A 14,811-nucleotide genomic window follows, 5' to 3' on the forward strand; every position below is an offset into this window, starting at 1 on the left:
CGGCGGATGCAAGTGGCAAGTTGTCGTTCATTGTGGCGTTCTTCAAGGGGAGGCCTTTGTCCAGCAGTGGACGTCTTTCGGCTGATGATATGATGATGATGCGATAGACAGAGCAGCATAAAGTAGGCACGATTCTTATGCCTCATCATCACTTTTGTACGCAGAGAAGCTTCTGTACTTGTACTAGGTATTACTTATTCTTATGGTGAAACCTGGTATACCATCTGCTTTTTTTTTAATTTGCCGCGGTTTTGCAGTTTCATCTTTCATTAGCCAGACTCTATTTGCTCTGTTTTCCGTAACTATTTGTTGTACAAATAAATATATTAAGTCTGTGTTTACCATTCGATTCGTGAACTATGCCACGTGAATACTGTAGGTAATATTTTTATCGAATGTTGTGGGCATAATTTAACGTTTTACTACGTACCGTAAGATAAATTAGAACATGGAATAAACCAGAAACGGTGTACGTTTCTGCGGTCCCTGATATGATAGATAGTCATTTAAGTTGCGTGCGAAACTGTGAAACGTGATCGTATTTACGGAGTCCAAAAATGTACCGAATACCACACGTTCTGGAGGCGATCGAGCTGTCAAGCAGCCCCTCACTCAGATCCAGTCAAGATGTGTTGTGCGAGGAGCGAGGCGAGGTAAATGAAGCGTTTCTATTGATTAATGAAAAAATATTCCTCGCAACACATCCTCGCACATCTCTGGTTCTTTTGTAAACGGAGCCTAAATCTTTCTCTCTCTTTCTCTCTCTCTCTCTCTCTCTCTCTCGACTCTCTCACACCACATTTTTTCCGCCTGTAGCTAAAACCTGGTGACAAAATGCCTGCACAGTTCAGCAGCCCCCTTTGTCATCAAGAACATCTGCGAGCTGAGACATGCCTGCGTGACCAGGACAAGATGCTGTGAACAATTACATGACCGCGCGGGATGCTTGCCGATATTACAATGAAGTACTTATTCATCATCATAATCATCAGTCGAAGGACGTCCGCTATTATAGTGCTTTCATTCTAGCATGGGTGTACTCGTAGCAAAGCACAGTTAAGTGTAGAAACGTAATATTCATGTAACGTAACGTTTAGTGATGGGACCAAATGATCTTAGTTATTCGGTACTATAATTGGTAAGTAAAGAATATTCTTGCAAACTCCATTTAGCCTTACTTAATGGAAAATAATATTCCAACTAGAATTTCACTAATATTCTGGTCAAATTAGTTGCAATAATCGGATTAATGATGACATAGGTAATTATGATTAAGATTTAAAATTATTAGTTTTATCGACTTTAGTTTCGACACTTTGACTCTCTAGTCTTGTGATATTGACAGCTGTCACCCGCACCATGCTACAATGAAAGTACTGTAAATAAAGGCCTCCCCTTTGAACGCTGGCAATGAATGACAACTTGTCACCTGCGACCATAGTTGCGGCAACTCTTGCAATTTTGTCGATACACCTAGTGGTCCCATGCTATGTAGGTAATTGTTTTTTCTGCAAATAGGCCGCAAATAAATCTTTTACATGTCGCTTTTTATGGATTACCTAATGTATGGGCAAAAAAACTTTTCCAAACTATCACATCCCAAAATATTTTACTCAAATTATCATTGGGAAAAAAATAAAAAAAAAACAAATTTTGCCAAAATACTTATCGCAATTTTAATTTTTTTTGGAAAGTTATGGTTTTACAAATAATTACTTAGTCATGTTTCATATTACCAAGTTTAATTTAGTAAAATTTATCGTTTGGCATAACGTCTCTTCCCAAAATCGCATGACATAATAACCTACTTTTCTGGGAGCAGTTCGTTTCTGTGGGGGCGCAGTTCTAACCTAAACTAACCTACTTTTCTGATAGCAGTTCTTTTGGGGAACGCAGTTTTAAACCTAACCTAAACCTACTATCTTCCTTAGCAGTTCGTTTTTCGGGTGACGCAGTTACCTAACCTAACCTACTTTTCTGGTAGCAGTCATTTTGCGGGGAACGCAGTTTAATTAACCTAACCACCTACTTTTGGGTAGCAGTCGTTTTTGCGTGGACGTTCATTTAACCTACCCTAAACCTTAACTTCCTTTTTGTAGCTTTCTAAGCTCTTTTGTAGCTATTTTTTTTATTTGACTGGGGCAACGAGAAGGGTGCCGTGATAGTGAGTAACCACCGCCTATAGACACCTGCATACTCGGGGATTGCAGTATGCGTCCAACCGTGCTGAGGATGGGTGATCCTCAAGTGCCACTAATTTTACCGGCGCAGTCCCTCCACACCGAAACCAACAGTTGCAAGCACTGCTGCTTCACGCAGGTTAGCGAGCAAGATGGTTGTAGCGATTCCGGCGGACCCTTGCACAAGGTCTTACCACCTGCAAAACTAACTAACCTAACTAACCTACCTACTTTTCTGGTAGCAGTTCAGTTTAACTAACCTAACCTATTTTCTGGAAGCAGTTGTTTTGAAACCTACCTAACTAAACCTACTTTTCTAGTAGCAGTTGTTTCTGTGTTGGTTTGTGCGAATGTCATTGAACAAACATTTTTTTGGAATACAATATTAGCCAAAAAAAACGTCTTGCTTAATAGACGTTTGTCGTAATAAACTTTGACAAAGTAAAATTATGCCAAATGATAATTTGACCAAATGAATAAAATGCGAAATGTAAATATGCTAAAATTGTTTGGAAAATTGAATTAGCGATAAATTTTTTGAGAAGTGAAATTTGGCGAAAAATATTTTGCTGAAACGGCAGTACACCACTTTTTATACTACTTACTCTTTCGGAAAGACTAACAGTGTCAAGAATAAACTGAACAACGATACCTATAGTCAAAGTCAAAGTCAAATATCTTTATTCAATTTAGGCTATACAAGCACTTATGAATGTGAAAAAAAAACCTACCACCGGTAGTGTCTTTTATAGGTTTCTACATATTACACTGTATCATGATACCATGAGCATGACCGTTGAAACCAATTTTCGTTGAAAGTATTTATCAAGCGTTACCTTTCCATTTTTTTGGATAAACGGTTTACAGATAGAGGGGGGGTTGGGGACACAATTTTGCTACTTTGGGAGCGATTATTTTCGGAAATCTTAACTTAATCAAAAAGTTTTTGAGAAACCTTACTATCTTTTCAAAAGACCTGTCGAACTATGTGCACGCGTTGATGCGAGTTATTTTTTTTTTTCAATTCATATATGGAGTGTAATTTAACTACCGTAAACTGCTTCAACTTTGCCCTCTGGCCCCAACATTGCCTGATTCGATTTAGAGTCGATAACTTAGCACCCTTTAGGTTTTAAACTTTTATCCCCCGTAATAATAATTCCTGTGTGTAGATAAAAGTTTTAAACCTATAAGAGTGCTAAGTTATCGACTCGAAATCAACTTACAAAGTTGAAGCAGTTTACGGTACACAAAACTAAATAGCGGCTTTGACAAGACATCTATACTCCAATTTCATTGATATACATCTTGTAGTTTTTCGAGTAAAATGCCTGTGACATACGGACGGACAGACAGACAGACCAGACAGACAGACAGACAGCACAGGCAGACAGACAGACAGACAGAGACAGGCAGACAGACAGACAGACAGACAGACGGACTTGACGAAACTATAAGGATCCGTTTTTGCCATTTTTGCTCCGGAACCCTAAAAATGCGTCAAAACTGAGTATTAAATAATGAACTTTTAGGCAGATTTATATGGCGCGTGGTATGCACGTTTCGTAACCACCGTAGCCGTTTACTTCCGTTTGACCTCTGTCTGACACTTCCTATTACGGTCATGACTTAATGATTCAGCGTAGATACGCACTGTGAAATTTCTATTAGCCAACACATGACATTGATAACTTAACATTACAATCGTGAAGATGGAGTATCTTCGCCTCACAGAACCTCATACACTACGTAAACCAGCTACTGCAAAGATATGAGCGAGAATGATATTCGATAGCTCATGATACGAGATGGTATTGAATCTGTAGAGACATTTAACCCTCCACATTCGCGGAACCATAGAAAGTAGAGATAGAGCTATATTTCCTAAAGTTGGAATTGAATTGAAATGTTAATTCCATTGGTGGATGAAACTCTGCTGGACTTCAATCTTCAGCGTTGAAGGCCCTCCGGCCTGCGATGGCGGAGCGGCTCGACTTGGTAAAGAGGCACGTCGCTAATGCTGAAAATTCACAACCAATTTAGGTATAGCTGGATCCTTAATTTTTCACTTGTACTTTCTTCCCAAAAAGAATATTACATTTTATGCTAGAAGTGAAAACATGCGTAAAAGTTTGACGGTCCCTCGCTTTCGCCACTGTCATGAGTCGATACGTCCGTGCATTACAGGGTGCACATTGGTACAGAATCGATGTCACGTAGACGGCAGAGCTAGTTTTACGGTGCATGACATGTAGTGCAGTGTTAACATTTAATTTTCAGAAGTGTGTTATAACATAGAAAATAACACAACTTTCAATGACTTTCCGTCTTTTTTAAAAAACGTATCTCAATTTGACGGTAGGTACCTAGAAAAAGCAAAATGTTAATGTAGGTACAGGTTAGATTAGAACCGGATTATAAATAAAGTAACTTGTTGTGTGTAATAATAATAACTGTTGCTCAGAGGAAATGACTCGGTTCCTCGACTGCGGCATGGGGGCAACCAAAGAAGCCATTGCCAACACAAAAGCGCTCCTCAACGAGTACCAGTTGAAGATAAAATCGATGGAGATGGAGTATATCTGCAGAACGATGAGTCGCTGGTTGGGATGAGCGTTGGATGAAGGTTAGTGATCCCGGTATATACGTCCCATGTCAGGCACAGGCCTCCTCTCAGAATGAGAGAGATTGGGCAGTAATAATGTAACTCGCATGTTGAGATTTCGAGATCAATTATGACTCGTTGGACAACAAATTCGATAAATAACCGCCTGACCAATTACAATGACATTTATGTGTGTATGCCGTTCGTATGTTAACGCATTCACTGGCACCTGACTTGACTGACCACAGGTGCCACCGACGCACATGTGCGTTCAAAATGTATGAATAATTGTGACAGCGGCACTGGGGGAAAGTTCCAAAAACGCATATATGCGTATATAGTCACTGCCAAGTGAATGCGTTAAATTTATTCATTATGGTGGTAGTCATTTCAGATAAGACAAGCTCTACATTTGGAGACATTGTATCTTACTTAAGCGCTCGGTTGTTGTATATGATAAACGCTATGTTGAACGCAATGCGTTTGACGCACATCAATTTGTATCGATAATGCATGCGCTCACCGCGTAAAGGGGCTCCTAGACTGGCCATATTTTCACTGCAATATGTGGCCGGCACTTTGGTGTCCCTGTCTAACATGTGAGTAAGAGAGGGACACCAATAGTTGCCGGGCCAAATTGCAGTGAAAATATGCCCGTCTAGGAGCCCCTTACGGTGGCTTGTCACGGTCAGCTAGGCACTACAGCGCCAGTAGATGACGTTAGTGTGCAAATTCCACGTATTTTTTTTTTTTAGGAATGAAAATGTGGATATTTTATAAAATAATGTACATACCGCCAATAGCGTGAAATTTTGATATATCTACCAAGTTTCAGATGTATTTTAATTTAGAAAATACTTTTACTTGATCGCTGCAGTTTCGACTGAGTTATTTTCGCACACATGCTTGTAATTTGTTGTAAACAAAAGTCTTTGTTAATTTCGCTGTTACGAACAGAGAGCAGATTGACCTAGTTGCATTAGGCTAGAGTTTGCCCTACGCACAGAATAGGAAGTTCGGGTTCAAACCCGTTGAAATAAAAGCTTTTTTTTTTTTTTTCTTTTAGTTATCCCAGTTAATGATGTATATTTTTTTAAATGTGTAGCTAAAAATTTATAAGACCTAATTTAGGCAGATTTTTTTTTTTAAAATTTTAAGTGAATCTATCTATGAATATGCACAACTACAAACTACAATACCTACTATGAGACTATAATTCCTTAACATCCACTCAAGGGTTTCTTGGTAAGATTCCCTTCAAGGGATAAGTTCGCCTTTACAAAGTCAAGGAAACCGAATAACGAACCTTTTCATATTCAATTTCGATGTGGTTTCTTTGCAGATGTATGGGATGTCAACATGACATAGAGCACAAGTATCCACCCTGGTACGTGACTCAGTTTATTTTTTGACAGTTTCCATATGAGTTTATTTTTATTTTTTACATCAGTTTACATACTATGAGAAAATTCGTCTCACAATGAGGCTTAGGCGTTATGTTCAACCAGGCCCAGTGTGAATTGAAATATAGCAACACACCATTAATTATTTTGCAGGTGTGTACGTTTCTTCACAATATTTTCCTTCATCGAAAAACACGTGAAAATATGAAATTAGACTTGTTTATTTTTATTTCAAATTTAATTGGTTAGGTAGTAATCTCAGGCTCTATTGAACAACAAATAAAAAAGTCCATCACTAAGTAAGTTTTTAACTAAGTTAGTTTACATCAATCTATCAAATTAGCCCACATACAACCACTGCTGAGTGCCTCTTGCACTTTTAAGCCACTTTTCCAGTCTTGTGCCAGTCTCATACACAGCTTACCAGCCGACAATGTATGTTTTGACATTGTTTTTCACTCTGTAATTTAATATTTTTTTATGAAAACAAAACATATTATTTTGAAGAAGCATTTTTTGTCAAATGAACTTTTCACCTCAGCACCTCAAAAAGGCAGCTTTTGCTATGAGAAATCAGTGAGCAAAATCGCATTTTGCTCACTCCGTGAGACAAAGTAACTTTTTAATTTTTTTTTTAAATGCTGAGTACAGTGTTGGGTCTACTCACTGAATTCCAAATATTTTAACCAAAGAGGATTTGAACTTTACTTTGATCTGTCATAATTTCACTTCAACACGAAAAAAGCGATAGATATGATCAAATCAAATGTGTTGATTACAATCTTAAAATAAATTTTTGGCATTAAAAATATATAGATAAGTACCTAATAAATTACATGACAACGAAATTTTCCAAAATTAATAAAGTATGCAACCTCGTTGCACGAAAGCCGCTTCTCTTGTTTTTTTTTTATAAAAGAATTCCGTATACTGCCTCTACAGTTGTAATAAATATTTTTTAAATTGAATGAATTTTTAACAAATCTATTTATTTTTATGTAATATATAATTTAATTTGAAAATCTTAATAAAATTTATATTTAAAGGTTTAATAACATTTATAATAAATAATACGTTTATTGTTCAACCTTTTTAATGACCCCAAGATAAGGCTTTTTGCAGTATTAAAAAATAAGTGTGACATTAGTACGAGAAGTTCTTACAATACAATGCATGTTATGAGTATGAGATTTGTATTGTATCTACTGGAAACTTTTTTAAGTATGGTTTTAAATGTTATTATTATATTAATTGTTTCTTAATAATCGGATTCTATTAAAAAAAATGTGTTTGTTTTGTAAACAGGTAGGTATATGTGGTTTTATTCTTATGTTACATTTAAATTATGTTCTCGCTGCTGAGGTGAAAAATTGTATGTGTCACACGAGACCAAAGTTTTTTTGCATCTCGTGTATTTGAATCCCTTGTTGCTCTCAGGATTCTAACCTAGAATCACTCGCTAACGCTCGTGATTCAATTATAGACTCCTTCGCTGACTCGGGATTCAAAATCAACACTCGCAACAAAAAACAACTTTGCTCTCTTGTTGCACAAATAACTATTTCTCTGAACTCTAAAATTACCGCGATAATATGAGGCTCAAAAGTAAGTCCGCTACCAAGGGACTGGGTAGGTACTTGAAAAAAATCTGTAAAAAAAATCTGTAAAATGTCACCCTCTGCTGATAAACTATCTCTATGCCAAAAATCACGCCGACCCGTCGCTCCGTATCGACGTGAAAGACGGACAAACATACAAACAAACATAAACTTTCGCATTTATAATATTAGTATGGAAGTATGGATATGGTTTTCAATATTATCATCACCGTCATCATCTTCATATTAGCCTCAGGACGTTCACCGGTGGACTTTAGGCCTCCCCCATATTTTCCCGTGTTGCCAATACTCGCCACGCTTGATAAGCGGGTTGGCGAGCGCAGTATATTATGTGGGGTTGCTTGGAAAACGCTGCTGCCCATCTTCTGATTCTTATCCCTCAGCCGATTCCTACGGTACCCACGGGGGTGGTAGAAGTTGTATGTTGTACTCAGCCTCTACTGTACTTACTTTTTAATTTCCTTATAATGTGTCTTTTTCGAGACCAGAGTATTGATGCTTTATATAATTTTTTCGCAAAGTTCGTGGCTTCATAGTTTCCAAGAGGTTTCCAATGTGAATTATAATTCAGTTCAATACTTGAAAATATAACTGCATTCACATTTTAGACTATAGCACATTAGCCAATTTCGAGGACAAATTACGATAATTTAATTTAGGAAAAAATTACTCCATTAGTTTAAACAATGTCATGACAAACGAACAAAAAATTATTATTTGACGAATTTGACATTTGACAATTGAGAAGTTTTTATACTTTTATTTTATGGAAAAAGCTAAAGCCACAAGCCATGCAGCCTTTGTCTGATTTTATCACTACTAATTTATAATCCGTTAATGCAATTTTCCGTACTTATTTGTTAATACGTTCATGTTATGTGATTTTCTTCCTAATTTCTGTCGGAAATCCAAAGAATTGGCAATGCATTTGTCCGTTGCGCTTCAGTCTTTTGACTGACGGACTTTGTACCTATGGCCAGCAAAAATATTTTTTAAAAAAGAGAAACGCGCTTGAAAATGGTAATTATGTGATTTTGATCAGAAAAATCAAACGAAATCTGGCAACGTCGCTTAGCATCGAATTGTCAGCGAGTTGACAACGTAGCTGAAACGCACACTACTAACCGAGCCGTTGGCGTACGATACTGTCGCCGTCCACTCACATATTGACGAAAATTAACTAAAATCATCATCTAGATTAAGCTATTAATCAAAAGCTTTCTTTAGGTAAATAAAAAATGCCTCAAATAAAGAACAAAATAAAAGTCAACGGATGTGATTTTAGTTTCAAATTATTCTTTCAAGCGCACATGATTGTGTAAATAAATTAGTATGGAAATCGTGCCACCTTATGACAATGTTTGGTAATTAGCGGGGGGGCGGAATTTTCATGCCACCTGTTATAGTGACTTCTGACTTATCGACTCTACCTAAATGATGTTGGTATATTAGACTTTCAATTAGATTGTCGTAAACTTATTTATCATATGGTATGTAGAGTGTTCTTTTTCCGCATACAAAAGGTTATTTGACTGTAAAAGAAGTAGGTAGTTTAAAACCAAAAAAACATGTATTTCTTTTATAGAGACCATAATGGAACAGTTGTTAACATTTTCAACAGAAGAATTTCAACATTGAAATGGAAAATAAACTGAACTGAAATTACCTATTAAATTAGAAATTGCTATCCATTCATTATTCATTGCATTATGTCTATTTCACATTTTCAACTGCTCGAAAGTTAATTGGAAGAGATCGCTCTTTAACTTAAGGCCGACTATTGTTTACCTCTACTTTTAATATTCTTTATATAAAAATTCCGCTCTCTGGTAATTACCTATAGATTATCTGATGCAAATTGAAGTGTTTAACGCAACGTTTATCGCAAAACAACCTAGCGCTGTAACCACTACAGACTCTTATGCAATGGCGCTTCTCATAGGTGGAAGATCTGATCGACCAATACACCCAAGAGAACGAGCAATTGTTCCCAACGGTGAAATATAACTCCGCGAAGCCTTTCATCCAGGACGATGTTGATCTACTTCTGCATCACACCTTGAGATATGTAAGTCGATAAATCACGATAAAAAAAACACCAGCCAAAAAAGCAGTCAGTTAACGTACGAGTGCTCGTCACTGTCCCAATAGTTGGCACCTTTAATCTTAAGTCATTAGCAATAGAGGTGACAGCAGGGTGTCGTCTATTGGGCATTACTTAGCGTGCCGAGCATTCGGACGTTTACCTTACTTGTAGGTAATCACAACGTAATCGTCAAAGATACCTTTTAACCGACTTCAAAAAAGGAGGAGGTTCTCAATTCGAGTTTTTTTTTGTATGTTTGTTACGCGATAACTCCGCCAATAGGGATGTTGACACCACCAATCAACTGACGTACTTTTTATAAGCTGTCAAAACACAATTCTCCCATAGAGTATCTACAGAAATAGCGACTTATGACGTCATAAGTCGCTATTCGTTCGTCAACTCAATCAACTAACTATTTATTTGTTTTAAAGCAACAAAAAATCTAATTTTACAGTAAATTGAAAATTAACCTGGTTTTCAGGGCTAAAATAAAGCGTTTTTTTACTGGAGTGGTGCCTTCGAATTATTTTTTAATGGCGTCGCGTCAACATCCCTATTGTGGGCCGAAGTCAAGTATTTACATTCAGAAAGTATCATTTAGTGAACTGAACCCTGATAAAGAAGACCGTAGGTACCGGTACTCTGTTATAAACTGATATAACTATGCTGTGTTTCAGCTTAATGGAATTGTTGTGAGATGGACTTTGGCTACAAATCACTAAAAAGTATGAAAAAATTTTTTTTTACGAAAAATGGAACCGACTTCAAAAACCTTGAAAATAACTTTCTACTAGTTTGAAGTCGGTGCCTCAGCACGAGCCAGCAGGAGTGATTGGAGCCCAATATATAGTATGTAGGTGAGGTAGACGACTATAGTTCCACTCCTCTTCTCTTGACAGAGTTGTCGTGGTTGTCGGATGAGGAAGTAGCGAAACTTGTTACCGGTTCACTACAATCAAATTGCATAATACCAAGTTCCTAGTACGTCGCGATGTCAAAACGGATTAGTTTCAAAATGTCTAAAATTTGAAATTATACATTTACTGCTTAAAAACCGTATTCTTGACATGACTGTAATACAAATTAACTTGATACAAAATGTCACAAGGTTAAAACGTGCCATCAGCCAAATAAGTGGTCTATCAATTTTCAAGCAAGTTCCTATCAAATGATTGTCGCTAAAGTCGAACTTTCAAGTTGACAGACACGTCTATTGTCATTATTGTTTTATGACATGCAAACGATTATCAACTTTAGGGTGGTAGACCACATATTTGATGTACCTACCTACAATTCTCAAAATACGTAAAACTCGTTCTGCTGGTTCGATTCCCGTGTCGGGGCAGATATTTGTATTTGTTCTCGGGTCTTGGGTGTTTAATATGTATTTAAGTATGTATCTATCTATATAATTATATTTATCCGTTGCTTAGTACCCATAACACAAGCTTTGCTAAGCTTACTTTGGGACTAGGTCAATTGGTGTGAATTGTCCCTTGATATTTGTTTATTTACTTACTTATTTATTGGAAAAATGTCTAAATTTCGTAATCATGTATAGCGATGAATAACTAAATTCATTATCAATGTAACTAGTTGAAAATTATTTTCAAGGTTTTTGAAGTCGGTTAAATTTTTTGTTAATTTTTTTTTAACACCTACGGAAGAGATAGGTCTCGTAGTGATAGATAGATAAAAACCTTTATTGTATGACAACAAACAGTTCAAAATGAAAAGCCAAGTTTAGGTTTGCAAGAAAAATTGTGCAAGTTGCAGTACATTGCGGCGCTCGATTGCCCACTACAAACTCGTTGGCTTTTCAGCCTCGCGATGTAATGCAACTTGTACGATATTTCTTGCAAGTTTAAACTCGGCTTAGCAATTCAAGTTGTAGGGCCAATTTCATTGCAAGGCTCGTTAGAATATCGATAAAAAAAACCGTTTCATTCGGGGTCGCGGTAGGTCAATTGCGCGTTTCAATGTATTTTATTATTCTTTTCAAAGTGTCAATGATATGTATACATCACCAGAATTTAATTATTTCACATACATAGTTAATGACTGACTGTAATCAAACAAAGGTTCGACCGAACCGGTGTTCAAAATACGTTGACGTAACGTAAACGCAGTGACGTGGTTCGAACCTCACGTTTTTAATTTATTCCACGGGTAAACGTCATGCGTTAAGGTCGCTTGTCATGGTCAGCTAGGCACTACAGCGCCAGTAGATGACGTTAGTGTGCAAATTCCACGTATTTTATTTTTTTTAGGAATGAAATCGTGGATATTTTTATAAAATAATGTACATACCGCCAATAGCGTGTAATTTGTGATATATCGTACCAAGTTTCAGATGTATTTTAATTTAGAAAATACTTTCACTTGATCGCTGCAGTTTCGACTGAGATATTTTCGCACACATGCTTGTAATTTGTTGTAAACAGAAGTCTTTGTTAATTTCGCTCTCATGATCAAAGAGCAGATTGGCCTAGTTGCATAAGGCTAGGGTTAACCCTACCCTCAGCTTAGGAAGTTCGGGTTCAAACCCGTTGTAAGATTTAATTTTTTTTTGTTTTTTTTATTGTTCTCAGTTAATGATGCTAATATTTTTTGAAATGTGTAGCTAAAAATTTATAAGACCTAATTTAAGCATAAACATTTTTTTAAAAATTTTTAGGTAAATCTGAATATGCACAGCACAACTACAGTAAGAACTATGAGACTTATAATTCCTCACATCCACTCAAGGGTTGCTTGGTAGAGATCCCTTCGAGGGATAAGTTCGCCTTTACAAAGTCAAGGAAACCGAGTCACGTACAGTCAAGGGCAAAGATATCGACACGGCCAAAGTTACAAAAATATGTATACACGACTTTATGCACTTAACAGTATACATATTTTTGCAACTTTGGCCGTGTCGATATCTTTGCCCTTGACTGTACCAGAGTGGAACCCAAGTGGAACCTTTTCATATTCAATTGCGCTGTGATTTCTTTGGCAAGTGTATGGGATGTCAACATGACATTAGTAGCACATAGGTTCCACCCTGGTACGTGTCTCAGTTTCCTTGACCGTAACTCAACGATTGTTTATTTATTTTTTATTTACAATACACTTCAGCAGCAGCAGCAGCAGTGCTTGCATTGTTGTGTTTCGGTGTGGAGAGTAAGACAGCCGGTGAAATTACTGGCACGTGAGGTATCCCATCTTAGGCCTCTAGGTTGGCAACGCGTCTGCAATACCCCTGGTGTTGCAGATGTTTATGGGCGGTGGTGATCTCACAATGAGGGCTTGGGCGTTATTTTCAACGCAGGCAAAGTGTGAATTGAAATATAGCACACACCATTAATTATATAGCAGGTGGTTTCTTCACGATATTTTCCTTCAACGAAAAACACTTGAAAATATGAAATTAGACTTGTTTATTTTTCTTTCACATTTAATTGGTTGGGTAGTAATCGAAGGCTCTATTAAACAACAAATAAAAAAGTCCATCACTAAGTCAGTTTTTATTTATTTATTTACATCAGTCAATTAAATTAGCCCACATACAACCACTGCTGAGTGCCTCTTGCATTTTCACGCCACTTTTCCAGTCTTGTGCCAGTCTCGTACACAGCTTACCAGCCGACAATGTATGTTATGACAGTGTTTTTTCACTCTGTAATTAAATATTTATTATGAAAATAAAACATATTTTGAAGAAGCATATTTTGTCAAATTAACTTTTCTCTGAACTCCAAAATTACCGTCCTATGAGGCTCAAAAGTTAGTCCGCTACCAAGGGGCTGGGGACTTGGAAAAAAAAAACAGTAAAAAAATCTGCCCTAAACACCTACGGTCATGGAAATTGAGACTTTAGGCCTCCCCCATATTTTCCCGTGTTGCCAATACTCGCCACGTTTGGTACCTAAGCGGGTTGGCGAGCGTAGTAAGTATATGATGTGGGGTTGCTTGTAAAACGCTGCTGCCCATCTTCTGATATTATCCCTCAGCCGATTCCTACGGTACCCACGGGGGTGGTGGAAGTTGTATGTTGTACTCAGCCTCTACTGTACTTACTTTTTAATTTCCTTATAATGCGTCTTTTTCGAGACCAGAGTATTGATGCTTTATGTATTTTTTTCGCAAAGTTCGTGGCTTCATAGTTTCCAATGTGAATTATAATTCGGTTCAATACTTGAAAATATAACTGCATTCACATTATAGATTATAGATAATGATAATCCCGCCAGTTTCGAGGACAAATTACGATAATTTAATTTAGGAAAAAATTACTCCATTATCGAAAATACAAACTCCATTAGTTTACAATGTCATGACAACCTATGACAACAAACGAACAAAAAATTATGACTTGACGAATTTGACATTTGACTTGATGTTTTTTTTATTTTTATTTTATGGAAAAAGCCACAAGCCATGCAGCCTTTATCTGATTTTATCACTTCTAATTTATAATCCGTTAATGCAATTTTCCGTACTTATTTGTTAATACGTTAATGTTATCTGATTTTCTTCCTAATTTCTGTCGGAAACCCAAAGAATTGGCAATACATTTGTTCGTTGCACTTCAGTCTTTTGACTGACGGACTTTGTACCTATGGCCAGCAAAAATATTAAAAAAAAAGTTAAACGAGCTTCAAAATGGTAATTATGTGATTTTGATCAGACAAATCAAACGAAATCTGGCAACGTCGCTTAGCATCGAATTGTCAGCGAGTTGACAACGTAGCTGAAACACACACTACTAACCGAGCCGTTGGCGTACGATACTGTCGCCGTCCACTCACATATTGACAAAAAATAACTAAAATAATCATCTAGATTAAGCTATTAATCAAAAGCTTTCTTTAGGTAAATAAAAAATGCCTCAAATAAAGAACAAAATAAAAGTCAACAGATGTGATTTTAA

The 14,811-nt window shown here is 36.8% G+C and overlaps 1 protein-coding gene across 2 annotated transcripts in view; it reads left to right on the plus strand.

Moving 5' to 3' along the window:
• LOC141442376 (MICOS complex subunit Mic60-like) overlaps nucleotides 1-14,811 on the plus strand; it is a 94,494-nt gene that overhangs the window by 60,296 nt on the left and 19,387 nt on the right. For both annotated transcript variants that reach the window (XM_074107341.1, XM_074107342.1), the window contains exon 8: nucleotides 9,750-9,875. In XM_074107341.1, coding sequence (XP_073963442.1) covers nucleotides 9,750-9,875 — 126 coding nt within the window. The remainder of the gene's footprint in view (nucleotides 1-9,749; nucleotides 9,876-14,811) is intronic.

The sequence above is a fragment of the Choristoneura fumiferana genome, chromosome 25 (genome assembly GCF_025370935.1).
Source record: "Choristoneura fumiferana chromosome 25, NRCan_CFum_1, whole genome shotgun sequence".
Lineage (NCBI taxonomy): Eukaryota > Metazoa > Arthropoda > Insecta > Lepidoptera > Tortricidae > Choristoneura > Choristoneura fumiferana.